General features: G+C 49.8%; 9 protein-coding genes across 9 annotated transcripts; 5 read left to right on the forward strand and 4 right to left on the reverse strand.

The window, feature by feature from the left end:
- Window positions 1-1,470: 1,470 nt before the first annotated feature.
- On the forward strand, window positions 1,471-2,692 carry LTR84_008844 (uncharacterized protein; the record flags this gene model as incomplete). The annotated part of the gene is made up of 2 exons (XM_064852388.1): window positions 1,471-1,850; window positions 1,924-2,692. 2 exons carry the CDS (start codon window positions 1,471-1,473, stop codon window positions 2,690-2,692), a joined length of 1,149 nt encoding a protein of 382 aa, XP_064701363.1.
- Window positions 2,693-3,046: 354 nt separating this feature from the next.
- On the reverse strand, window positions 3,047-3,962 carry LTR84_008845 (uncharacterized protein; the record flags this gene model as incomplete). The annotated part of the gene is made up of 4 exons (XM_064852389.1): window positions 3,047-3,115; window positions 3,175-3,274; window positions 3,333-3,867; window positions 3,920-3,962. 4 exons carry the CDS (start codon window positions 3,960-3,962, stop codon window positions 3,047-3,049), a joined length of 747 nt encoding a protein of 248 aa, XP_064701364.1.
- Window positions 3,963-4,718: 756 nt separating this feature from the next.
- LTR84_008846 (uncharacterized protein) lies at window positions 4,719-6,526 on the forward strand (the record flags this gene model as incomplete). Its single annotated transcript, XM_064852390.1, has 4 exons — window positions 4,719-5,384; window positions 5,469-6,051; window positions 6,127-6,252; window positions 6,318-6,526. The coding sequence occupies 4 exons, from the start codon at window positions 4,719-4,721 to the stop codon at window positions 6,524-6,526; spliced, it is 1,584 nt and encodes a 527-aa protein (XP_064701365.1).
- A 1,000-nt stretch (window positions 6,527-7,526) lies between these two features.
- On the forward strand, window positions 7,527-9,598 carry LTR84_008847 (uncharacterized protein; the record flags this gene model as incomplete). Its single annotated transcript, XM_064852391.1, has 4 exons — window positions 7,527-7,782; window positions 7,860-7,927; window positions 7,990-8,559; window positions 8,630-9,598. 4 exons carry the CDS (start codon window positions 7,527-7,529, stop codon window positions 9,596-9,598), a joined length of 1,863 nt encoding a protein of 620 aa, XP_064701366.1.
- A 903-nt stretch (window positions 9,599-10,501) lies between these two features.
- On the forward strand, window positions 10,502-11,797 carry LTR84_008848 (uncharacterized protein; the record flags this gene model as incomplete). Its single annotated transcript, XM_064852392.1, has 4 exons — window positions 10,502-10,513; window positions 10,619-10,784; window positions 10,892-11,312; window positions 11,392-11,797. 4 exons carry the CDS (start codon window positions 10,502-10,504, stop codon window positions 11,795-11,797), a joined length of 1,005 nt encoding a protein of 334 aa, XP_064701367.1.
- Window positions 11,798-13,679: 1,882 nt separating this feature from the next.
- LTR84_008849 (uncharacterized protein) lies at window positions 13,680-14,841 on the reverse strand (the record flags this gene model as incomplete). Its single annotated transcript, XM_064852393.1, has 2 exons — window positions 13,680-14,746; window positions 14,802-14,841. The coding sequence occupies 2 exons, from the start codon at window positions 14,839-14,841 to the stop codon at window positions 13,680-13,682; spliced, it is 1,107 nt and encodes a 368-aa protein (XP_064701368.1).
- Window positions 14,842-16,367: 1,526 nt separating this feature from the next.
- On the forward strand, window positions 16,368-18,930 carry LTR84_008850 (uncharacterized protein; the record flags this gene model as incomplete). Its single annotated transcript, XM_064852394.1, has 6 exons — window positions 16,368-16,390; window positions 16,504-16,754; window positions 16,803-16,870; window positions 16,922-17,535; window positions 17,588-17,758; window positions 17,808-18,930. The coding sequence occupies 6 exons, from the start codon at window positions 16,368-16,370 to the stop codon at window positions 18,928-18,930; spliced, it is 2,250 nt and encodes a 749-aa protein (XP_064701369.1).
- A 46-nt stretch (window positions 18,931-18,976) lies between these two features.
- On the reverse strand, window positions 18,977-20,736 carry LTR84_008851 (uncharacterized protein; the record flags this gene model as incomplete). Its single annotated transcript, XM_064852395.1, has 4 exons — window positions 18,977-19,119; window positions 19,192-20,436; window positions 20,543-20,630; window positions 20,716-20,736. 4 exons carry the CDS (start codon window positions 20,734-20,736, stop codon window positions 18,977-18,979), a joined length of 1,497 nt encoding a protein of 498 aa, XP_064701370.1.
- A 1,035-nt stretch (window positions 20,737-21,771) lies between these two features.
- LTR84_008852 (uncharacterized protein) lies at window positions 21,772-23,599 on the reverse strand (the record flags this gene model as incomplete). The annotated part of the gene is made up of 3 exons (XM_064852396.1): window positions 21,772-22,492; window positions 22,552-22,753; window positions 22,855-23,599. The coding sequence occupies 3 exons, from the start codon at window positions 23,597-23,599 to the stop codon at window positions 21,772-21,774; spliced, it is 1,668 nt and encodes a 555-aa protein (XP_064701371.1).
- Window positions 23,600-24,021: the final 422 nt, after the last annotated feature.

The raw sequence follows: 24,021 nt of genomic DNA on the forward strand, positions 1-24,021 counted from the left end.
TTTATCTTGTGAAATGATACTTCTGGTGGCTTACCCAAGCTGAGCCGTCAAATGCCTCGATGTGTTCGAGTCGACCCCGCTCTTCGACTGACGAGATAGTCCCTGGGTGTGATCTTCACAGGGGCGAGCCAAATATGTTGATGGAGAACCAAGTGTTCGATGGTGGGAGGTTGTCGTGCTCGATTACAGTGTGAAGTGAACTGTGGAACTGGAATAATAAGGAACCCCGCATCCAGCCGCGAGGCTCCCCAGCTAACCAAATACGGGAATTTTCTGACGAATCATTGATACTCAATCCCAAACGCGGGATCAACGAGCCGCAGTGCTGTCATCGTGGATCTAGTACTGAGCATGTGTCGAGTATGGAGGTCTATATCAGAGCACTAAATGCAGAACCTACAGGTAATCTAGATTCTGATGCGGAGATTACTCAGGAATATATGCAACACCTTTAGGTAATCGCCAGCAACTGTAGGCAGTGGGTCATAGTTGCGCACGAAACGAAGTAATCACCACAGGGTGTCCATATGAAGAGCTTGGAGTGATACCGGCAGAACTCCTACTTAGTCAAGTCGCGATCACGGTATGGCAAGGCTTGTTAATCCGAGGGTCGATTGTACCTCATGGGTCGATGAGAGTCTTCCTTTACAATTCCACTACCTGACGGGGAACACTCGGTGGATCCGTGCTTGCGTCGGTCTTGGAGTTCTTGTAGCCGAACACCGTGTTGGAAGTCCTAATAATGCCGCTGTATTCCTCTCCTCCAGGGCCATGGAGATGCTCCTCCAAGTATCAGGAAATTGCTGACATTAGCATACGTCGGAAATGGCTCTGTCGCCCTCACCAAGATCTGATGATGTAGACTGCAACGAGCACCAGGACTTGGTCGGTCTGATACATACGTCTTCTGATAAGAGCTCAGAGATAAAACGCGACCACGAAAAGGTCCGGTCAAATCGAAATACGCGACTGAGCAAGGCTGTATTCCGGCGGCACCGTCCGGTTCGTATCCAACCTGCTGGACAAATCTCAACTTCGGCCGTACAGATATCGCCTCTAGAAAAAGTACGCTCTTTGTATAAGAATGACAGGCCAGTTAATCTCCTGACAGTTCTTGGGCAAGGAAGGAAAGATCCCTTCGCAACCCTGCCGGTCGGTACCATATCACCTATCGTGCATGAGGTTATCGATCACGGTACGTTACAGTGACGCTTTATGCTTTGAGAAGCCCCAGCTTTCGAAAGCTTACATTCAGTGAGCGTGATCTCTGTCGCGTTTGAGAAGTTTTTTGGTGAAAGATGAACAAGGACGACTCGACTTTAGATTCTGAGGCTAACGGCCAACCGCAAAGGGTTCCGGTATTTCTGGCATGCGATGATCCCCAGACCAGGAGGTAGTGCTTTAAATCCTATCAACCGTGTGAAGCTCCATGCAATGTATAGTTCCAAACTTGCATACTACGCCTATACGATGGCCGTGGTGGGCAATTATTGGCTCCTTCTTGGCCCTGAGGGAGTCACCGAGGCCCACAAAGAGCTCCTCCTTACACACCGAGTGGCTACATTGCGCCTGATCAACCAAGAGCTCGCTAAAATGAAGGGGTTCCCATCGGAAGAATTGATTGGTGCTATTGTTGTGATGGCAGCTGGGGATCCAGACCATTTCCTGAAGCAGGCCCACTCCAGACAGTCCAAGTTTCAATCACCTCTCGCAAAGGCACAGCTTCTGCATATCCTTGGACATGAATCACTGACATCTGCACACCATCTGGCGCTCTGGAGGTTGCTTCATCTGAAAGGTGCACCTTGGGAAAATTATCAAGATTTTGGATTAGCCGAGATCTGTGAACTGTAAGTACACCATCCACCAACATGTCTCGCAGATCCACAGGCGAACTCTTCCAGGCTAATACGTCGAATTCAGCTTGTGTATCATCCATGCCTCGATAATTGGGGAAAAGCCAGGCTTTCCTGCCATCAATCGTTCTCAACAGGCATTTTTCTCTGGAAAGTATGACACTGGCGATGCCACAAAGGATCTTCGGTTAGAAATAACTAGAGCTCTTCCGTCAAAGGTAGCCATGTCATTGTTGGAGCTCTCTTTTCTCCCGTCTAAGCCGGCCATGATGGACGTCATTGCCCTCATGAGACGTCTCAACCTCGCACTCGACCAATTCCATCGTGGCGGGAGAGATACTCCAGATTTTGCGGACATCATTCAGGCCCGAAATGGAATTCAACATAGGATACTCTCACTCCCACAGGATCCAAAAGGCATATCGCCAGCAGGCACGTATCTGTACAAATTATGCCGACTTTGTCTTCTGATCTACAGCAACATGATAGTATTCCCACTTCCACCATCTAGCGGTGTTGGGAGCCGATACGTCACTGCCCTCAAAACTTTGGTGGTTGAAGAGAGTCAAAAGCATCTCTTCCCGAGAAAATCAAGTGACTTCAGACTCTTGCTGTGGGCAGTGGTGCTCGGTGGCATCAGTGACGGCAGCGATGTTCATCGCTCATGGTTCCTCCGTCAATACTGCTGGGTGGCTTCCGACATTGGGGTAGTGTCCTGGCAACAGCTTGAGACACATCTAACTTCTTTTCTATGGCTGGATTTTGTGCTCAATAAGGAAGCGGTGGGTTTTTGGGCGGAGTCTCGCATGCGTAGTGCTCCAATTATTCTGCCATGAAAATTTAGCTACAAACAGCAGATTCTCTGTGCCTATAAGCGCGGTGGGAACAAATAAGATGAGTTTGTGGTCACATGGAAAAACGAAAATTGTGGAAAAATTGCTTGAAAGGGCATGTACTTGATTCAAACTATTCTTACTACTGGCTAATCCAGGATTCGCATTTGGTCCAGTTGTGTATCAAGTTGGGAACATTTTCCTAGTCAGCCAGGCCATGGTAATTTGAGGTCAAAGCCATCGATCTTGAAACAACTCAGAGAACACCAACACCGTGGAATGGTCTTCCAGCGAGCGCACAGTTTCTATGTTACTTTCCCCTCCTTAATCCACTCAGACGATCCATATCAGTTCTATCTACCATGGCGGATTCGTCCCGTCATAAGACACGAAAGTCCCCGACACCTCACGATCAGCCGAGTCGATCTGTAGAGACTCAGTCAGTTTCCATGCAGACTGCCATATTGTATGTTAAATCCACTTACCTTGGAAGTTATCGCGGCTACACTATCAGCAACAGTCACCGGAGCCCCTTCAAAGCCGAACTTCACGGCACCCTCATTGCCCATATCCGTCTGGACCAATCTGTGCAGATATTAGCCTTGGTGTATCGAACAAGTTCTTGGATCAGCCTTAGACAAACCCTGGATGAATCGGGAACGCCACCACCTCTGGGTGTTCAAAATGGATTTTGCGGACGAGATAATTGACGGCAGCCTTGGAGACTCCGTATGCGCTCGCTGGGACAGGGAGCTCTTTCAGACTTGCAATACTGCCTATGATGGATGAGACCACGATGAATTTCGGCCCGGGAGAGGCTCTCAGCAATGGCAGCATTGCCTGAAACAGAATGATAGGCCCGATCGTGTTCACTTGAAGATGCTCTCGAAGCTCTGCAACGGGCGTGCTGATTATCGGACCGTAGTAATTGGCAATCCCGGAGTTGGCGATTATCACGTCAATCTTGACGATGCCGTGTTCAGTGCCCAGGGATGCAGCCACATCCTTTGGATCTGTTTCGGAGGTACTCTCAATCTTCACAAGAATGATTTTGCTCCCCTGAGCGTTAGGAAGAGCGAGCAATTCTTTCGCCTTTGCCGTTCCGACGTCCCGAACTGCTGCAATCACTGTATGATTTGGGCGGCTTAAGTATGCCTTCGTGAGACCTCGTCCAATGCCTGAGGACTGTTTAGAAGCTATCTCCAGGCACGTATTGCCCAAGTGACCTACCACGAGCTGCACCGGTGATCAGGTAGACTGTGTTTGTCGACATTCTTGATCAAGTATGATCGAATTGTGGGATAATCTGTGAAAGTGCCTTGAAATCTTTGATGCTTCGGAGGCACTATACTTTCCGTGGACTGGACATGACGCTTTTATGTCGGTGAAGGAAACTCGACTTGTTAGTCACACAGAAAGATTACAAAACATAAGTTTCTCGTACAACGGGAATCTTGCACCAAGACGTGTTCTCCCTTGATGCCTGTGTGTAAAGTTAACGCCCGTCCTTCAGGTAAATTGCGACGTTCGCATTGGTAAAATGGATTACTGATGTCGTTGCTTGCTGACTTACCATCCGGTAAGTACTCATCATTGGATAATTCGAGAAAGTACTACCACTCCCACAGGCCTCCTCGGGTGACAAAGCCAGCACCAGTATCGATGTCGCGTTAAGGACATAGATTGGGACGTCCAGGTGGGAACTGGGAGGACTTATTGGCTCTTGATTACGTCGGTAGCCAAAATAGAGCCCGCTAGGCTGGGAAAGGAAATTTCCTGGCCAACCATAACAGAGCTCGGCCATCGGGACAACCCACCCGGTCCGGTAGTGGACCCATGATGAACTACTTGCAAAACTGCATTATGTAGGAGCAGGGCATGCCTGGAACTCCTAAGAGTGCGAAGATAGCGATATATAAGTAATTGGGATGGTAAGTACTGCCAATGCATCATATCTTTGCATTTTGTTCGACATTAAGACCTGCTTGACTTTCTTTGTGTATGTGTAGTTGTTGATCGGATGATGATGATGAAAGAGACAGCAATCAAAAGTGTTGTTCGGGATTCGCCTCTTGGACGACTGGTCCGGTTTGTGAGCAGCAATCGAGCATTCCCTTATCCAGAGGAAGACCCCGGTTTTGTAATTCCCTTCCAGTCACCGGATACCCAAGACCCAGAGAAAGAAAAAACGGGTGACCGTGGTCCGACTTCAGGTCTGAACCTAACCCATGATTCCCTGGAAAATAACGCCAATGGCGCAAGCCTCCATGATCTGCGCACAATTGCAACGGCTCAGTCGCACACATCCCACGGTACACTGGCACGAACAAGTACCGTCAGTCGTCCTCGAACTCGAGAACAGACGGCTCCCTTCTCCCGCGAACGTTTCGATATCGAACAAACAGAAGCCATCGAGCGCAGGCAATCCTCGATCGTCGAACCACAGCGCACTTCTGATGGGCTCATTGTGGTAGATTGGTACACAACGGATGATCCTGAAAATCCCCAAAATTGGCCCTCCTGGAAAAAGGCATACGCCAGCTTCATCATTGGGGCGTATACATTCATCGTTTATGCTGGCAGCGCGATATACACAAATGCCGAACTGCCTCTCATGGATAAATTCGGTATTGGGAACAGTAAAGCAGCACTGGGACTGAGTGTTTATGTACTTGGATACGGGACTGGGCCAATGGTACGTCTTGTACAGCTTCTGTGTTGTTGCTGTCTAACTTTGGTACTTCTTGCTTGGGTGTCTGAACTAAATTCGTAACTACAGATCTTTTCACCACTGTCGGAAATACCTGCTCTTGGCCGCAACACGCCCTATATCATCAGCTTCTTTCTATTTGTGATACTATGCATTCCAACCGCATTGGCGAATTCCTATGCTTCTCTCCTAGTCTTGCGATTCTTGACAGGTTTCATGGGTTCTCCCTGTTTAGCCACTGGTGGTGCTTCTATGGGCGACATGTATGGCCTTCTCAAATTACCTTACGCACTCACCGTATGGGTTGCGGCATCTTTCTGTGCACCGGCACTTGGACCGGTGTTGTCGGGCTTTTCGGTCAGCGCCGAAAGCTGGCGTTGGGCATTGTGGGAGGTGCTGTGGGGTGCTGCGCCAATCCTACTCCTGATGTTCACCAGTCTTCCTGAAACTTCCGCCTCAAACATCTTGCTCCGTCGCGCTCAGAGATTGCGGAAGCTTACAGGTAGCTCAATGTACCGATCGCAAGGCGAGCTGGATCAAGAACACATGAGCGTCAATCAGGTGGCTTTGGAAGCATTATGGCGACCAATAGAAATTGCGATCAAAGACCCAGCCGTGTTTTTTACGAATGCTTACACGGCTCTGATATATGGTAAGGCGCTCAAGGGCTTCATACAGGCCCTTTCCCTCAAATATGTTTCTAGACACTGATATAAATGGTCTCTAGGTATCTACTATTCATTTTTCGAGTGTTTTCCACTTGTATATATCGGCAAATACGGGTTCAATCCCGGAGAACTGGGCCTTACATTCATTTGTATTATAGTTGGTTGTATGCTTGGCATGATAACTTGTGAGTTATACATATTATCTGAAGCAGACGAAAGATGACGTGATATTAACGCCTCTCATCTCCAGACTCCTGCTATGTTTATTTCTACCTCGAACCAGACATCAAGAAACGTGGACTACGTCAACAGGAACATCGGCTAGTGCCTGCTCTGTTTGCCGTATTTCTGCTACCCATCTCCATGTTCTGGTTCGGCTGGACTGCGCGGCACGATATTCATTGGATCGTCAGCGTTATCGGAAACATGTTCTATGCCATGGGTGCCTTCATTTTGTAGGTTCATACCTTGCCTCTCAACGTTCTCGATGTTGGATGAACGTATTTGGCTGATCCCACGTTAATCATCGGTGCTGATCTGGAAACAGGTTTCAATGTATATTCATGTATCTACCTTTAACTTACCCACAATATGCTGCATCCCTATTTGCAGCAAATGATATGTGTCGCAGTGCACTGGCAGCCGGCGCTATCATCTTTGCGCGGCCACTATACATCAATCTGGGGATTGGGCGAGGAATTTCTGTCCTGGGAGGTCTACTTTGTGGAGGTGTAATTGGTATATGGGTCTTGTGGCTTGTCGGCGCGAAACTCAGGGCCAGAAGTAAGTTTGCTGTCAAGTGAAGTGTAACACAAGAGTAGCCAGTCCTCAAAGCCCTTCAAAGTCTCAACCATGATTCTGGTCTCCGTGCCCTACAGATGGTGCTTCTGAAGTGGCTTGCATGGGCTATTCCCCAGGGAAGTGTTTAGAGCAATGAAGTAGCTTGTTCGCAATACTGGGGTCGTCATGGTGGGAGCATACGGCAATGGATATTGTTACCATGGATCCTGTGCTCATATTGCACTTTCCACCTGAGATAGAATAATTCTGGACTGGTCGAGAGTGGTTATGATACTACACCGTTGTAGGTATTTTCCAAGTACAACGTCAGAAAACGAGGGTTGGTCACTTCTGGAGTCGCCACATCTCTATCTAGAGGAGTGGTTGAGATCTCCGGTTTGTTGTCGCACTCAGGTAACCGGCCTTTGTTAAAGCACCATCTAGTAGAACTGTAGAAATCGTCAGACCTGGATGGGTTTTGCTCCACCGCAGCTTTCCTACGGCTGAGTATTGATCAGTAGCCGCACTTCCAGGAGAACACCGTGACCACCACACCACGCGTCTTGAATCTGCGTCTGGAGAACTTTGATTTCGACAAGTAGCACAAGTGCCATGAGTCTCTAGAACTGAGTACGCCCTACGGCAACAGGCCTTGTCGCAGGATATATAATACGCAATCATGACCATCCTCTCCTTTCTCCGCGAGTTATATTCTCTCGAAACGCTCGACACGCGATTCACGAATTCCGCATCCACGTCCATAAAATCTGCAAGTGCGAAAGAGGATGAACCCAAGCCTGACAGCCAAAGAGGAGGGAAACCACTGCCTGCAGATGCTACTGGCAGATTGCCGAGATGGGAGTTCTGGTTCTACATCGTGGTCGTCTTTACGTCTGTGCCTCAGATGTACTGGTCGGTAGTGAGCATCTCACAGCGTAAGCCACACCCCATATCGTACTTGGACATGTGAGATGGAAAAGCATGAGGTCTGACAGGGTGTATATGTGATTAGCCGACTCCCCGAACTATTCGAAATATGAGCATCTTCTATCTCCGGGCTGGATGTTCGGTCGGAAAGTGGTATGTCTTGATCATGTACATTGTTCGGCTGTCTTTATGCGAGGCTTATACATAGAGAATAGGACAATTCTGATGCCCAATATGCCGGCTTCCGGGACAATATCCCTTACTTGGCTCTTCTTGTTATCTTTCATCCACTGCTCAGGCGAACGTGTGAGAAATTCGCTGTTTCTGGCAAACCCTCTTCGAATGAAACGGCCAAACCAACATCCAGGAGCAATCAAGCCGAGATCAGGCCCCGCCATCGCCTGACCTATGACTTTTATTCAGCCTTGGTCTTTGTTGTGGCTCTGACAGGGTTCTCCTCTTTAAAAGTGCTTCTCATCTTGTTCATCAACTACAAGATTGGCACGTCACTCCCACGAAATGCGATCCCAGCAACAACTTGGATCTTCAACATTGGGATTCTCTTCGCCAACGAACTAGGTCAAGGCTACCGATACTCGAGCATAGCTAACTCAATGATACCCTTTTACCCTGCAGCGCCAGCCCTGGGCAAATTCTTGGACTTCTATGGAGGTCTCATGCCGCGGTGGGAGGTACTTTTCAAAGTTACCGTCTTGAGGATGATTTCCTTCAATTTTGATCATTACTGGTCTTTGGATCGGTCTCGGGCTGGAAGTCCCCTTGAGGTACGTGACATGATTACCCTTGACTCTTTGTGTTCTTTATAGTTGAGCAGTATTCACTGACTTGGTCAAGAAGAAACAATTGGATCCCTCAGCACTCTCGGATAAAGAGAGAGTCTCTATGCCTGCCACTCCAGCTGCATTTTCCTCATACCGGACATACGTGGCCTACATCCTTTATCCACCGTTGTACATCGCTGGGCCAATCATGACTTTCAACGACTACATTTCTCAGTGCACTTACAGATCATCGTCCGTGACCACCCGCCGAACAGCACTATATGGAATACGGTTCTTGGCTACGTTACTTTGCATGGAGTTGATGCAACATACTGCATACGCTGTGGCCATATCAAAGGCATCTCCGGACTGGTCAACCTATACTCCTTTCCAGCTCAGCATGCTTGCTTATTTCAACCTGCACATCATCTGGCTAAAACTGATGATCCCATGGCGCTTTTTCAGATTATGGGCACTTGTGGACGGTATTGACCCTCCTGAAAACATGATTCGATGCATGAGCGACAACTACTCGGCTCTCGGTTTCTGGCGGTCTTGGCACCGTAGCTACAACCGCTGGCTTACTCGTTATGTATACATACCACTCGGTGGCGGCCCTGGAAGAGGCGTCGGTGTCGTTCGTGGAACTATCAATTTACTCCTCGTCTTCACCTTCGTTGCCTTATGGCACGATATCAACCTCCAACTCCTAACCTGGGGTTGGCTTGCAACTTTCTTCATCCTGCCTGAAGTCTTTGGAACGATGGCATTCCCGGCCTCGAAGTGGAAAACGCGCCCCGCTGCTTATCGATATATTTGTGGTGTGGGAGCGACATTCAACATTCTTTTGATGATGGCAAGCAGTTTGGTTGGCTTTGCTGTTGGACTAGATGGACTGATGGGGCTTGTGCATGGCATCATCGGAAGCTGGCATGGCGCTTTGTATATGCTTACCGCATGCTTTATTCTCTTCACTGGTGTTCAAGTGATGTTTGAACATCGTGAGGATGAGAAAAGGAAGGGGATTAAGTTGAAGTGCTAATGAGAGATATTGATTTTCTCATTTCACCTCTCCATGGTTAATATTGGCAAAGCTTCGAGACTCATATCATCCAATCTCTCATCGTGCTGCACAAGCTTCACGAATGCAGCCTTTCCTAGCGGCCTTGACGAGCGCAAAGGATCTAAGACCAGACCGCCTGAGTTTCACAGTGCCTCAATGTTATCATACGCTGCCTTACGGTATAGGCACTTTGCATGTGCGCTTGAGCGGTTTCTAAGAATTTGTATCAACACCAAAACATCATAAAATAGATTTAAGTATCTCTCAAGAACTCCCATTCCTCCCTCTTGAGGTCTACGCCTTTTGAGTTTTCCCCTTCAACCTTGAGATCCATGACACGTGACTTCTCGACCGAGTGCGAGAAAGTTTACCAATCAGATGGTGGCGCTCTTCACAAACTCCCTTCCAGGATGCACAACTTTTGTCGATATTTTGATCCGTCATCAGTCAGCAGCTTTGGGACCTAAAGGTAGGTCTTTGTCAGAACATAGTAAACATCAGTGAATGTTGGGGTGTAGAGTTGCGTCTGCATCCACAAGCCTCGTGCAGATGCTGCCGTAAGATCCACCACCGGTATTGATTTTCCGCGCAGTCACTGCGTGGCGGCGAAAAACATTGGTGAGTAGAGTTGCATCAGTTCCACAATCCTCGTGTCAGACACCATTGGGAGATCCACCATCGCTATTGGTTTTCCGCGCAGTAACTCTGAGGCAAAGTTGTTAATTGCATGACTACTGCGAACGTAGAGATATTGTTTCCTTATTCAAAAAATTTTCAGAAATAATACAGCATTGTTAGCACGAAGAGAGCTCCGTAGGCCCTTTGAACCTTTAAGCAAAGTCGACAAAGAGGCCGAGGTGGAACCAAGTCTAATATCAGATCATGGCCATCCAGGTAAGCGATCAAACAGAATTAGATATGATATGCTCCGCAATTCTATCACCTCTGCAGCATGATGGGAATTAGGAAGACACCGACGATGGGCTAACAACTTCGAAGACTTTTCAGAAAACCAACCCGTTAGGGCCTGAGCTCTGGAACGCCAAAGGAGAACTGGTCCGACCGCCGACCGTTTTTCGCAACTTCATCTCCCGTGAACCTGGTGCGAGATTCCCACCGGAGAAAGGACGGTACCATCTCTACGTGTCATATGCTTGTCCCTGGGGTAAGTTAGGGTTATGGACGAGCGACTGGCCTCCATGAACGCCAGAGTCGCCCGCCAAAACTCCCTACTCTGATCCTTCGACTAACCGGGCAACGCCCTCTTCCTAGCACACCGAACACTTATCGCACGCAAGCTCAAAGGTCTAGAAGACATCATCTCTGTCACATCAGTGCACTACCACATGTCCCTGACCGACAGCTGGAGATTTGCACGTGAAGGCGAAGATGTCGAGTGGCCCGAACTCACGACACCCGACCCTTTGCATAAGGGCTTCTATGGCACCAAGGCGTTGTATTTCCACGCCGACCCAGATTATAAAGCTCGTTTCTCGGTGCCGATTCTCTGGGACAAGAAGCTCGATACCATTGTCAACAACGAGAGTAGTGAGATCATTCGCATGTTTTATACTGAGTTCGATGATCTTCTTCCTCCCGAGAAGCGGAATGTGGACTTGTACCCCGAGGCATTGAGGGCGCAGATCGATGAAACAAATGTTTACACTTATGATAATGTAAACAATGGAGTCTAGTAAGTTCACACATCCTGCTTGCTGCCTGTGTTGGAGAGCCATCGTCCTTCCCGGAGCTCCACATCTGACGATATTCAGCAAATGTGGCCTCGCGAAAACCCAGGAAGCATATCACTCAGCCGTGAACAATCTGTTCGCCTCTTTGGACCGCATCGAAGCCCATCTCAAGTCTTCACAAACCGACAAGAATGGTCCATATTACTTCGGTTCCGAGATCACCGAAGCCGATATCCGACTATACGTGACAATCGTGCGCTTCGACACCGTCTACGTTTCGCTCTTCAAGACTAACCGGGGCATGATTCGCCACGACTACCCGTATATCGATAGGTGGGCGCGCAATTTGTACTGGAAGGTCCCGGCTTTCAGAGAGACCACCAGCTTCGAGCATATCAAGGGCCATTATTTCCGAAGCTTGACCATGTTGAACCCTGAGGGTATTGTGCCGGAGGGGCCCGTGCCGCATATTTTGCCGGTGGATTGAGGTGAATCAGAACTGGGTTGTATCGCTGGAGGGTTGGGAGATTATCTTGGTCAAGCACTACCTTCCATCCAATGTCCATATGCATCTCAAACCCCTTGATGTCGCCTACGCATCCTGAGGACGATCAATTCGATCAATTTATCTCTTGCTTGAATCAATAAGGTTGAATTACCACTAATGTAGGCGCCGAGATGTGCAGATCCCGCTCATGCAAGCGGGTGTCTCATCCCGTTGGCCCGAACCTTCAAGACCGCGACGTGTAACGCAACCTGATCTTTGCGTTCCTCGCCGCTCTACCTTCTTTGTCATCTTGCTTCAACAACAGCTTTGTGCTTTCTCCTTTTCCCTCTTCCTCTTACCCTACCACCGTCGTGGACGCTTTGTCCCCAGAGGCTAACTCAGAGCAAAACGCCTCGGCGACTTTGACACAGATATCGCTATGCGTGTCCCATAGCTTGGCGATGACGTGGCTAAATCCTATGAGAAGGAATGCCCCTGCGGGATGAATGGTTTCATCCCCCATTCGTTGTGCTGTCGTCGCCGCCGTCGAGCATGCTGATAGATATATAAGGCTCGGGCCCAGCGCGTGGCTCCACGGCGTCAGGAATGCGATGGCTCGTACTGATAGTGGATCAACAATCAATGCCACATTTGTCGTCGCTGTCGATTCCGCCGGTCTACTCAGAGCGAGGTTAAGAACTGGAGAGGTCACGGGCATCGGTATAGTCGTGACACGCAAAGTGGACGGCTTTTGCTTGAATGATATGGTCCAGCATTACATCTGCGGGAGGATTTTCGTGGACTTCGACACCGAGAGCGCCCTTGCGTGTGGACTTAATCACACCAGCTTCCTCGTTTACGCCAGGGAGACCTGCGATGGGCATTCGAGGGCCAATGACCCCACCAGCGGACCTCTTTGATCCGAACCCCACAACATCGGCTGAGATTCTCACCACCGAGATGTCCTCTCTCGGGTTCACTTTTTCCGACAAGGATTCGTCCACACTTAAGGCCCTGCTCACACAGTATGCATCGTCCTGGCTGTTGCTCAGCTTGAGTACAACTATGAATTTGTCGGCCGTGTCAGTCAAAGAGTACAGTTGCGAACCAGAGGCAGTATTTCGACACTATATACGTCTCGGACCTAACGGGAAAAATGGCTCGAGAAGACGATTGAGTATGGCGAAAAACCCTATCTCATTACTGGCTTTCGCACGTTTTTCGACATGAGCATTGATAAAGGTGCCACTCGCGGCCGAGAAGTCAGGGGGGAGATCTCGACGCCGCTTGAAGGACTGGCTTCCGTTCCGGTGCCATTGGGGCTGGACGTCGGTCTGGAGAGTAGCGTCCAGAAAACGCGTGGGATGAAGCGAAAGTACCAGTCAGCAGGCGAGATGATGTTCGCTGTTCAGGTGAGGAAGGTCAAGTTCAAGTGGTTTTCGAGCAAAGCAGACGGCGCCAAAATGGATCATCAGACAAGGTGGAAGGTCCTGTAGGCAGTCAAGGGTAGTGAGGGCGCTGATGAGGATGATGACACCATAGAAGCCTTCCTTGGTAGGTTAATGGCTGACGACGACGAGGATGAGAACAGCTATACAGGCGAGGCAGTGAATGTAACATCAGTTGACGGAGAGATGGAGAAACTCATCTTTATTTCAGGATGAGCTATACGTCACAGGAGTTCAGAGGCTCCTAAAGCGCTGCTCTGATCAGAGCACAAATATCCCATCTTTGTGATTCACGAAGGGGTAAGTCATGAACTAGGGATGCTCGATGGGATTCGAGAGAGCACCAGCGTTCAATCTCCTGGCACCGCCGGCCGAAGGAGTGAGGACCCAGATTGAAGGACCCGTTTCCCGTCAGCGCTGCTTGCACGAATCGTTCAGTTGAGTCGATCAACGGTCTTGAGCAAGCCCGCAAGTACACCCATGGCCGTTACTTCCCCACCAGCACCAGCTCCTTTTATGATGAGAGGTCTGTCACCGTATCGTTTGGTGTAGAAGCTGAAAATGTTGTCAGAGGATACAAGCTGCGCGGCTGGGTGCATCTTCGGCAATTGCCGTAGACCAACGCTGAGTGCTCCAGACTGGACATCCACGGATCCCACAAATCTCAGCACATTATTGTGCTGCTCAGCGGTGGCTCTCAGTTCGTCCATCTCATGATCATATGCTGGGAGCTTCTCGAGATATTCAGTAGCAGATGGAACAGTCTCGAGAGCTTGCGGCACAAGGCTTTTCACTGGAAATGAAGTCGCAGACTCGGTTTTCAATCCTGCTATCCGAGCTAAGATTGTCAATTTTCGAGCAACGTCCATTCCATTCAAGTCGTCTCGTGGATCGGGCTCAGTATAGCCAAGTTCGCGAGCCTTCTTGACAACATCAGACCACCTGGCTGTGGAGGCCGGACCATCAACTGGTGAAAACGTGCTGAACAAATATGTCATGGTGCCACTGAAGACACCCTCGATCCGATGAATGTCATCACCGGCAGCTATCAGAGTCCTCAAGGTTGAAAGCACCGGCAGTGCGGCTCCGACCGTACATTCATGCTCTATTAACGAGCCGCCTGACCTAGCAGCCTCAAATGCCTCCTTCCATAGGTCGTATGTGCCTGAGAACGCTTTTTTATTGGGAGTAACGATGCTGATTCCTGAGCCTAGAATCCGGGGGTAGAGGTCCGCTATACTCTGGACGCTCGTGTTGTCAATCAGAATCACCTTAGATGGCGCCTTTGCCAGATAGTCGATCGTTTGCTCGAGAGATATCGGATCCTGCCCCTTTTCAGCGAGTATGTCGAGAGCATTTGCCAGGTCAATGGCAGAATAGTCTGACGTCCAGTAGACTCGATCAATGATACCCAAGTAACATAAGCTGACATTAAGTGCTGGAGTTTGGTTCACCAACGTCGCCAACTGTGTCAGAAAATGCCCTCCAACCCCACCAGCACCTGTAAAAACAAATCAGACTTGATGACTCAAAGGTGCGATTCGCCCAGGACCCACCAATGATTGCCACCAAGATCTCCTTCGCCTGTTTCGTCATGCTCGCGAAGTTGATAGCTCTATTGCAATCGCACGAACCAAACACCCGGTAGCCAGACTGTAATGTCCTCAGTCACGATTCGGGATGCCTATCCATCTGCACCGCTGACGGGTAAAAACTGATACCTACCCATACTTAAAGCCTCGGTCGAAAGGCGGGGCCGGGCGAGGTTCCGGGGCACCTGTTCAGCAGACACACGCTCAGTTTCATTGATCACCACTAGGGCATTCTCTCTACCCAGGTACTGCCAGTTAGAAAGCATGCGAAGCACGAAGCATTCACACAGACGTGTTGCCGGGCCCGTTGGAGTGACCACAAACCGCCGGGCCGGGAAACCGGTCCGACCAATTGCTCACAAACATGTCGGTCTGAATCTCAGGCTACAGTTTTAGGCAACACGCTCATCAGACTAGTAGCACCTGCGAGCGCCGCTCAAGAAAGCATCCCTTTCACTTACGCAGGATTTCTCAGTACGCATCTGTGTTTCACCGGAGATAGGCGCGGATAACAGACTTCAGCCACCTAATAGTGCAATAACAAACTCACCATCGCAGTCCAGATGCACACGCAACATAATACGTACAGAAGGTATGGTAATCGCGATGGCTGTCTGCGATAGCGCTTGATTCGATGGCACAGGAGTCATGAAGGGGTTCAGTAATCGAGTTAAAGACTTCAGGATGCCCTGTTAAAATGGCACAGGATATTATGCCAGCCACGCTAACAGCCTAATTATACTGCACGCCAAAGCACTAGTATCAGCTAAAGCGAATCTTGCACCCCGGAATAATATTCTTCCGGCGCTCGATGGGTTGGATCTCGCACCATATCCCTTGCCTTTAGGATCCTGACGCCCCTTCGTCTTGTGTTCATCTTCAGAACATGTAGACTCAATAGACACTTTCTCTAGCTTGAACTCTGTACAGCAGTGCTGTCCACAGACTGATGCTATTCCTAAAACAGGGGTTGAGTCTGGGTATATACAACTGCTAATAGGTACCCAAGGGTACCTACTTAGGTAAGTACGTTAATTAAGTAGTTACCTAGTAGGCACTAGTAGATGAGTTTCTTGGCAAATCGTCGGCTTGGCGTTCGCTCTAGCTTTGCCAGTTTTCGTGGGATCTGCCTTCGACGATACGCTCCTGCATCCCAATATCTACAGCCTCTCGGTGTGCTCTCGGAGCAGCAAGGACCTTCGATCGCTTTTTGTACGGCCGCGCTGCGCTGTTGAATCGCCTCCAATGAAGCACAATTGAGGGTCGGAAGTCCCAGACACACGGATGCCGATGTCTGACTCGGCCATGTTTCAACCTTCTGATCAGCAGCGAGCCAGTTCGTGCGCTAATATGCAACCTTCCACTACGACTGGACCAACAGTTTCAGCCAACACAGAGAGGCAGAGAGCCGTCAGAGCGTTAGCAACCTCGGTTTTGAAGCAACCAATGCACCTACTAATGAACACTGATGTGCAGATGCGACAGCTGTCGGAAAGCCAAAGAGAAATGTATCGGTGCTCCTTGCAGACGATGCATGCGTCTTCAGCGTCGCTGTGAGTTCACGAGTGGTGGAGCTGCAAGGGCATCAGCCGTCACAAGCCATAGCATGTCAGTATCCTCAACAGAGCAAATGCATGTTGAGTCCGGCTAATCGGCTTCAACACAGCCATACCCTGGAAGATGAGCTTCTCAGTGAAGCTCGGAGACGCGCTTTCTACATGGGGCGAATCCTCAACTACTATCTCCCGGATCTTGACCTTAGTACCAAGGGGCTCTACGAGAAGGTGAAGAGTCTCGACTCGGAGCAGAAAGCCGTTGATCAATCTGCTGCTGCCAGTCCAGAGAGTGAATCTGACGTCAATGATACCCTACAAGGCGAAGAATGCACGATCAATGCCGTCAATGATGATGTTGCACGTAAGATGATCACTGGGAGCTCTCACTTACCTCACTGACCGTCCTCAGATTATTCGGGAGAGTTATCGTACTGGAACTTCTCTATGCGCCTCAACAAGCATGTGAAAGATTTGATGGTAGGTTGCCACTGTAACATGTGCACTTAATTACTCAACCCAATCGTTTAGGACACTGAAGATCAGCAAGATATCCCGCACTATTGGCGCGTAGAGCAACTCAACTCAAGTCCGATAGCTGTGTCGAAGGCAGCCTCAACACTTCCGCCGCTGCAGATTGCAGAATTCTTGATCTCGGTTTATCTGAAGCACGCAGCAGTCAGTTATTTCTGTTTCGAACCGCATTGGATAGTGGAGAAGATGGGTCTAATCTATAATAAAACTCCTCACCTGACTCCCAAGGATGCGGGTGCATTGGTGACTCTGCTCGGTGTCTTGGCTATTGGAAGCCAGCATGCACATCTGGAGTCGCCTAAAAATGCTCGGACGCAGAGAGAAACCGACTCCCATGACAACGAGCTCGGCGCTGTGTTTTATCAACAAGCAGCAAGGCTACTGCCTGAAGTGATCCACCTCGGCTCTTTGGAAAGCGTTCAAGGGTGCTTGCTTCTTGGCTTGTACGCCCTGCCCGTCGATGCCTCTGGTTTGGGATACATCTACTTGAACCTAGCGATGAAGATGGCGATGCAGAATGGAATGCATCGTCAAGCACCTGATACCGTTTTCGCGCCCGAAGCTATCTCAAGGCGGAGCAAGATATGGTGGACAGTCTATTGTCTTGAGAGGTATGTCTGCTATCTGCCGCTCCAGCTGTATTTCTGGCTGACTCCATGACAGGAAGATCAGCATCTACCATGGGAGACCCATCTCCGTTCGGCCAATGGATATTGACGTGGGTTTGCCTCATGACGAATTTGAGCCTCTTGGACAAGATTCGATTTCCTCAACATCGAGCCTGCGGACGCTGATTAAGTTGGTTGATAATTTGGGACAAGCTGCCGATGACATGTAAGCGATCAGAAATCTATACACCGTTATATGCCAACTAACCGGGCAGTCTACTGCTTCGAAACCGAAATAAATTGCAGACTTCCGGTGTCCTTACCCGACTAATTTCTAAACGAGATGAGATCAAAAGGTGGTGGACAGATTTGGCCTTGCACAAGCAACCGTTCTCGCGACCAAAGATACACCTGCAGCTCGAGTATTGCCTGCTTCGAATGTTCCTAGGACGCCCTTTCCTGGTCAACCGTGAGGTTCCCGGACTCAGCCCGGACTCAACGTCAGAAGATGCCCTAGCTCAGCAGAACCCCACACGCAGTACCGCTTCTCAGTCACAACGGCAGTCATCACGCGCATCGCGTGCTACATCTTTGGTGGATGATTGCGTTTCAGCTGCGACCGAAGCCATCGATCTGTGCCAGGCATTACGAGACAACGATTGTGGCCTGGCGGCTGTCTCGTATGTCGAGTATAGTTCTTGTAGGGCTTCACTTCTGGTGCTCATTGCGTTCTGTATTCGTACCCAGACTATTCAGTGCTTTGATCATCAAAAACGGGGGCTGGAAATGATTCGAGAAATGGCGGCTACAGGAGAGTCAGCAAGGCACGAGATTCTTCTGATTGAGGCCCTCGGCCGAGCGTTGAAACGTCTTCATCTGTGGAACCAAAATACATCGCCTGATAGTAGGGCGTCTCCTAAGCGACCTCAGGCCAGCTATCACGATTTCAAGCAGTGGAGGACCCTGTGGAGAGCAGACAAATCAGTTCCTCGGTCCGCGGAGCCAGAGGAGCAAATTTTGTCGTCGGCATCTCGATCACAGCGAACCGAGGACACGGTGCGACAAGTACATAGGTCCGATCTTGGTTTCGTTAACACTGAGGCAAATGGGTCCGACCAACAACACGATACTGCAACCTTCGGAAACATCGTGTCAGGCGTTTCTGCTAGCAACGCAGCTCCAAGAACCTTCGACCCCAGTCTCTTTGGCTCGAACAGTATGTTCCCCGTGCCAAACGATTTTTACAATCATTCCGAGTGGCAGCTGCTGGAGAGATTCTTGGCCATCCCTGACAATCAATTCCCACATGCTGCAGGAATGCTGGCTGATTCGCATTCTTTGACAACCTCAAATTTGAGAGATACAAATAGCCAGGACTTTGGAGGTATGACATTTTGAAGTGTGAAGCAGATTTGCCACGAAAAGATAAGGCTAATGCGAACTCTCAAATTTTTGCGCCCGAATGCAGAGTCAGCGTTCCTGTTTTAGCGATCAGATACTCCTCAATGGCAACATCCTTTCCTGCTTCTTTCCCGTATCCCGATTCCTTGATCCCCCCGAAAGGGGACTCGGCGCAGGAGCTGTTGCCTTCGCAGTAAGGTCAGCGATGTTACATGAACAGCCCTTTTTGGGCAGCAGCTGAGGAGGGGATGAACATACCTGAGTTCATTCCGATCATACCGGCCTCTAGACTCTCCAGTAATCGCCAGGCACGATCGACATTTTTTGTGAAGAAGTATGATGCTAGACCCATCGTGGTGTCGTTTGCAAGCCGAACTGCTTCCTCTTCCGTGTCGAACGGATACAGCGCGAGAAGAGGACCGAATATCTCTTCTCTGTACGATAGCATCTTTGGAGTCATATCGGACATGATTGTAGGCTCAAAGAAATAGCCTTGCACTCCTTCCGGCTGCTTTCCACCAAGAACGATTCGCGCACCATTCTCCCTTGCGTCTGTAACATGCTGTTGTAATTTCTCCAGAGCTCTTGGGCTTGTCAGAGCACCCATCGTGGTCTCAGCCGCACTCCCGTGACCTACCCGGATCCGCCGCGCCGCTTCGATAAGCATGGCCTCAAACCTTTTATATACGCCTCTCTGAACGAAGATCCTATTCGCATGGGTACATGCTTGCCCACACGTCCTCCACTTCAGCACTTGCAATGCGTCGAGCGCGGCGTCGAGGTCGGCATCATCGAAAACAATGAATGGACAATTACCACCTAGCTCCATAGTAACCTTTTTTAGACCTTCACTACAGTGATGGGAGATAAGTCGGCCGACAGCGGTACTGCCAGTAAAGGAAACCTTTCGCACATCGGGGTGTTTACACAAGCCTTCGCTAAGCTCAGGTGTTTGCTGAAGATCCGTAGGGAGCACGTTAAAAATACCTTCAGTAAAGCCCGCCCGCGCTGCTAGGTCAGCTAATGCGAGCACACTGAGCGGCGTCTCTGGCGATGGCTTGACGATTATGGTGCATCCAGCAGCTAATGCAGCTGTAACTTTCCTTAAGATCATGGCGACAGGAAAGTTCCACGGCACCAGTGCCACACAAACGCCGATTGGCTGTTTGATCACAAATGTTCGTCTGTTCGACACCGCTGGGATCGCTGTGCTGCCTCGAATCCTTTCGGCCTCGCCCATAAACCACCACACAAAGCTTAGCCCATAGTCAACCTCGAGCAGAGCTTCGGCCATAGGCTTGCCAGTCTCGTAGACCACGATCTTGGCAATGTCATCTCGGGCTTGTACAATAAGATCGTGCCATGCAAGAAGCCATTTTGCTATTTGCCGTGGGTTGACATGCCGGTATATTTGAAAAGCCCCCTGTGACGCCTTTACGCAATCGTCTACGTCCAAGGCGGACGCAGCTGCACACGACGCGAACTTCTGCCCAGTACCAGGATCTGTTTCCGCAAGAGTCAGTGGTTATCATTCTACCAACGGATTGTCCGATCAGAGGCCCTTAGCGCATTCGACTTCCGTGGCTTCTCAACAATCTTCAGTACACACCTATGACATCGAATCGCTTCCCTGATTTGGACTCTATCCATCGTCCGTTGACGTAGGCTTGCCCGTGCAAAAGGCTTTGGTCCCGAAGCTAAAAGACATTGTCAGCTCATGTACGCTTCACCATTTTCTCGGAGACTGCGTTAACAGCCAGCGGAGAGATTCCATGAACTCACGGTGAAGGGAAGCTGAGTCATCTGGGTCAATTGAAACTTGTTCCGAAGGAGAATGCTTGGCCAAAACCACGACTCCTTTTCTCGAGGATCTATTGGAGCTTGCTGAAAGATCAACGTCAGGGTTGCCGAGAGCGTAGGCTGTTCTGCCGTCTGCTACCTTATATGCCATCTCGTAACCCTTCGATATTCTACAGCGCGCTATAGCCCGGGGGGAAGGTGCACACCAAGGACGACGTGCCCGTAGCATAAGTTGCTCATTCTATTGAAACAAGGTCTAATCCGAACAACCACAGATGTGCACTACCGGGCCGGCGCTTTTCTTATTAGCAATGACTATCAATAGAGAGCCCTGGCGCGGTGCGCTGCCTGCTGGTTTGCCTGTCGATGCTCTGTCCACAAGTTGCCGGCACGGAGTGCAAAGCATATGGTTCTGACGAAGCGGCCCCGATAGTTTCTCCACCGGGACCGGCTTCTCTACCTATCTATGGGGCGGGGACCTTCAATATTGTCGGATGCGGAGCAAAACATTGTTACGCTGTAAGATATCGCTGGATAACGTTCTTGGGCGGTCTTGTCACGGAGTTGTCTCGGGCTCCTTGGCTGAACGGTCTACTGCCCCTTTCCTCACACTCCGAGACCGCCATGAATATTCTGGTCGGCTGTTTCAACTCCAACAACGGATCTTATCACTGAATGTCTCTGTGGACTTACTTTTGCAGCAAGTCTTGATAGACTAATGACTACGACTCAAAGCTGTATCAGGCCGATGGACGCCTGGGGTGCCGTAGTACTGTAACGCTCCGATAACTCTAATGTGCTTTTTGCTGGGCTAAATAGAGGAACATACTAGCACAACAAAGTATTGGCTCTCTAGTTCAAATATCTTCAGGCGCGGCGTATGACGCTATCTGAGGAAAAATAGGCACGCCGATATTGCTCCGCAAATAAGTACCGAGCTTTCCAGGCATCCACTAATCCCCTAGGCACCATTTCTCATATCACCTTGTCCCGCATTGACATGCTATTCTAGTCCTCCGAAACCCATCGATGCTTCTCCTATTCCCAAAGGAAGTTCAATTTCTTCAGCCCGCGCTTCGGCTCGGGTAGAGGTTCCGGAGTTGCCTCAGCCAGCTGCAAGAAGTCACGAATTGGTGCTTCTGTCAGAGGTACCAGCTTGGTCTTCTTTACGTACTTATAAATGAAGTACAACGCAACAATGACGGGTGGATTCAAGTAAGACGAAACGAATGTCTCCTCATCCCAGTGGCCATGAATGAAGATCTTGTAACCATTTGTCAGATAGATGACGATGAAAAAGACAAGCGAGATCCAAGTACTCCAGGGTTGGAATGGTGCAGCCCATGGGAGTTGTGTATGGCGGTCGATGCCCTGGGCTTTGCATGCGTATTGAAAGCGCAGGTATGTGATGCAAATCGTGGTCCAGTTCGTTAGCGTACTGATGGCGACCAGGTCCTGCAGCCAGCCGAAGACGATATTCGCGCTCGTTGACAGTGTCATGTATGCCAGGCACATGAAGAGTCCGAACAGTGAGATGGCGACGTAAGGCACGCCGAAACGGTTGATACGGGTGAAGAGTTTGGGTGCGTGGCCATGCTTAGCGAGTGCGAATAGGATACGTGGGCCGCCTAGGATGTTGGCATTGCCAGATGACCATGCGGATGTCAAGACGATTGCGTTGATAATGCTGGGGACGACTTTGATGCCGGCGTCTTTGGCAGCAATGACGAAAGGAGATTGAGCAGCGGTTCCGGTTGATCTGGAGATCAATCAGTATCAGTATAAACACACCAGGCTCCCAGATCATCGGCCACTGACCTGAGTAATAGCGGGTTGCTGGATGGTACGACCAAACCAACCATAAAGATCGTAATGACGTAGAACATTAAGATACGCCAGAATATTCGCTTGGTGGCCATTGGAATAGCGCGACGAGGGTTCTTCGTCTCCGCTGCTGGGAGTGTAATGTTTTCGATTCCGGAGAAAGCATACAGCGCGTTGGATAAGACAGTCCAGAAGCCTGTAGTCGGCAATTGGGTCAGCTAACTGAACGAAGACTGGAAGTGAGAGGCTTCATGTGCACATATGCGCAAGCTCGGCCTGTGAGAGGACTTATCTCACCTAGAAATTCACCCAAGGAACCACTGATACCTAGGTACTGGACAAAGGGCCCTGGGTTCTTCCAATATCGGAACCCAATGGTTTCGTGGCTGGGACCACCGCCACAGGTAATGACCAATGCCATAATGTTGACACCAATGATCAACATAATCTTTAGTGTGGAAAAGGTGAACTCGATTTCTCCATAAATGCCGACAAAGAGAAGTGCGGTGCTCAGCATAATCAAGCCGAAGATGGTAATCCATACGCCACTGCTGATTGAGGTGTTCCAGAATTCGACCAAGACAGCGACCGCTGCAAGTTCCGCAGGTATCGCAGTCAGGAAACCATAAACCAAGTTCCAGCCGTTGGCAAATGCCAGGGCTGGGTCGACGAAGTATTCTGAATAACGCACAATGCCACCGCTAATGGGGACCAGCGTACCCATCTCACCAACACCATAGACCACAGGCATGACTGTCAACCCAAGGATGGTGTAGCCAAGGAATGCCCCCAGAGGCCCTCCACGGGCGATGGCTCGTCCAGACCCTAGGAACAGACCAGTCCCGATGGTGCCTGCGAGGGCAATCATCTGGATATGGCGCTGCTTCAGACCTTGTCGAACCTCCTTAATCTCTGCTAGGGCATCTTGCACCTTGTCTGGGAGATCCTCGACATTGCCCATGCCAGTTGTCTGGATTGTGTGCAAAGTCATCTCCACATCTCCTTCAGTCTTTCCTGGTAAGGTCTCTGATTTGTGAGACATGATGCTGTAGAGTAAAATAGTCTGCTCGAACGCTGCGAGACAAAAGAACAGATGATGTGGAGAATAACGACCACTATTTGTAGCCCACACAGTCGCACCTGTCGAGAATGCGATCTACGTCTCCAGCCCAGTAGCGCTATCTGTGAGTCTGGAGACCCTTTAGCCCCAGCATTCTAGCTTTACGCCCACTGCATATCAGCAACATGCGGTGATAACGAAAGATAAGCGCGATTGTGTCAGTTTCACTCCGTAAGGTCGGATTCGCTGCACGATTGTGTTCCAATGCCGCCAGCAATCTCTCAGAATTCTGGCTGCGCACTCTCCATCCGAAAATGAGAAAAATTGGGAGTCCCCTCTTACGGCATATACCGGTCCCTCGGCCCGGCAGCCGGTCCCGGTTAAGCTTTGTTCAAGGTTCCATA

The sequence above is a fragment of the Exophiala bonariae genome, assembly GCF_035927105.1.
Source record: "Exophiala bonariae strain CCFEE 5792 chromosome Unknown scaffold_34, whole genome shotgun sequence".
NCBI classification, from domain to species: domain Eukaryota; kingdom Fungi; phylum Ascomycota; class Eurotiomycetes; order Chaetothyriales; family Herpotrichiellaceae; genus Exophiala; species Exophiala bonariae.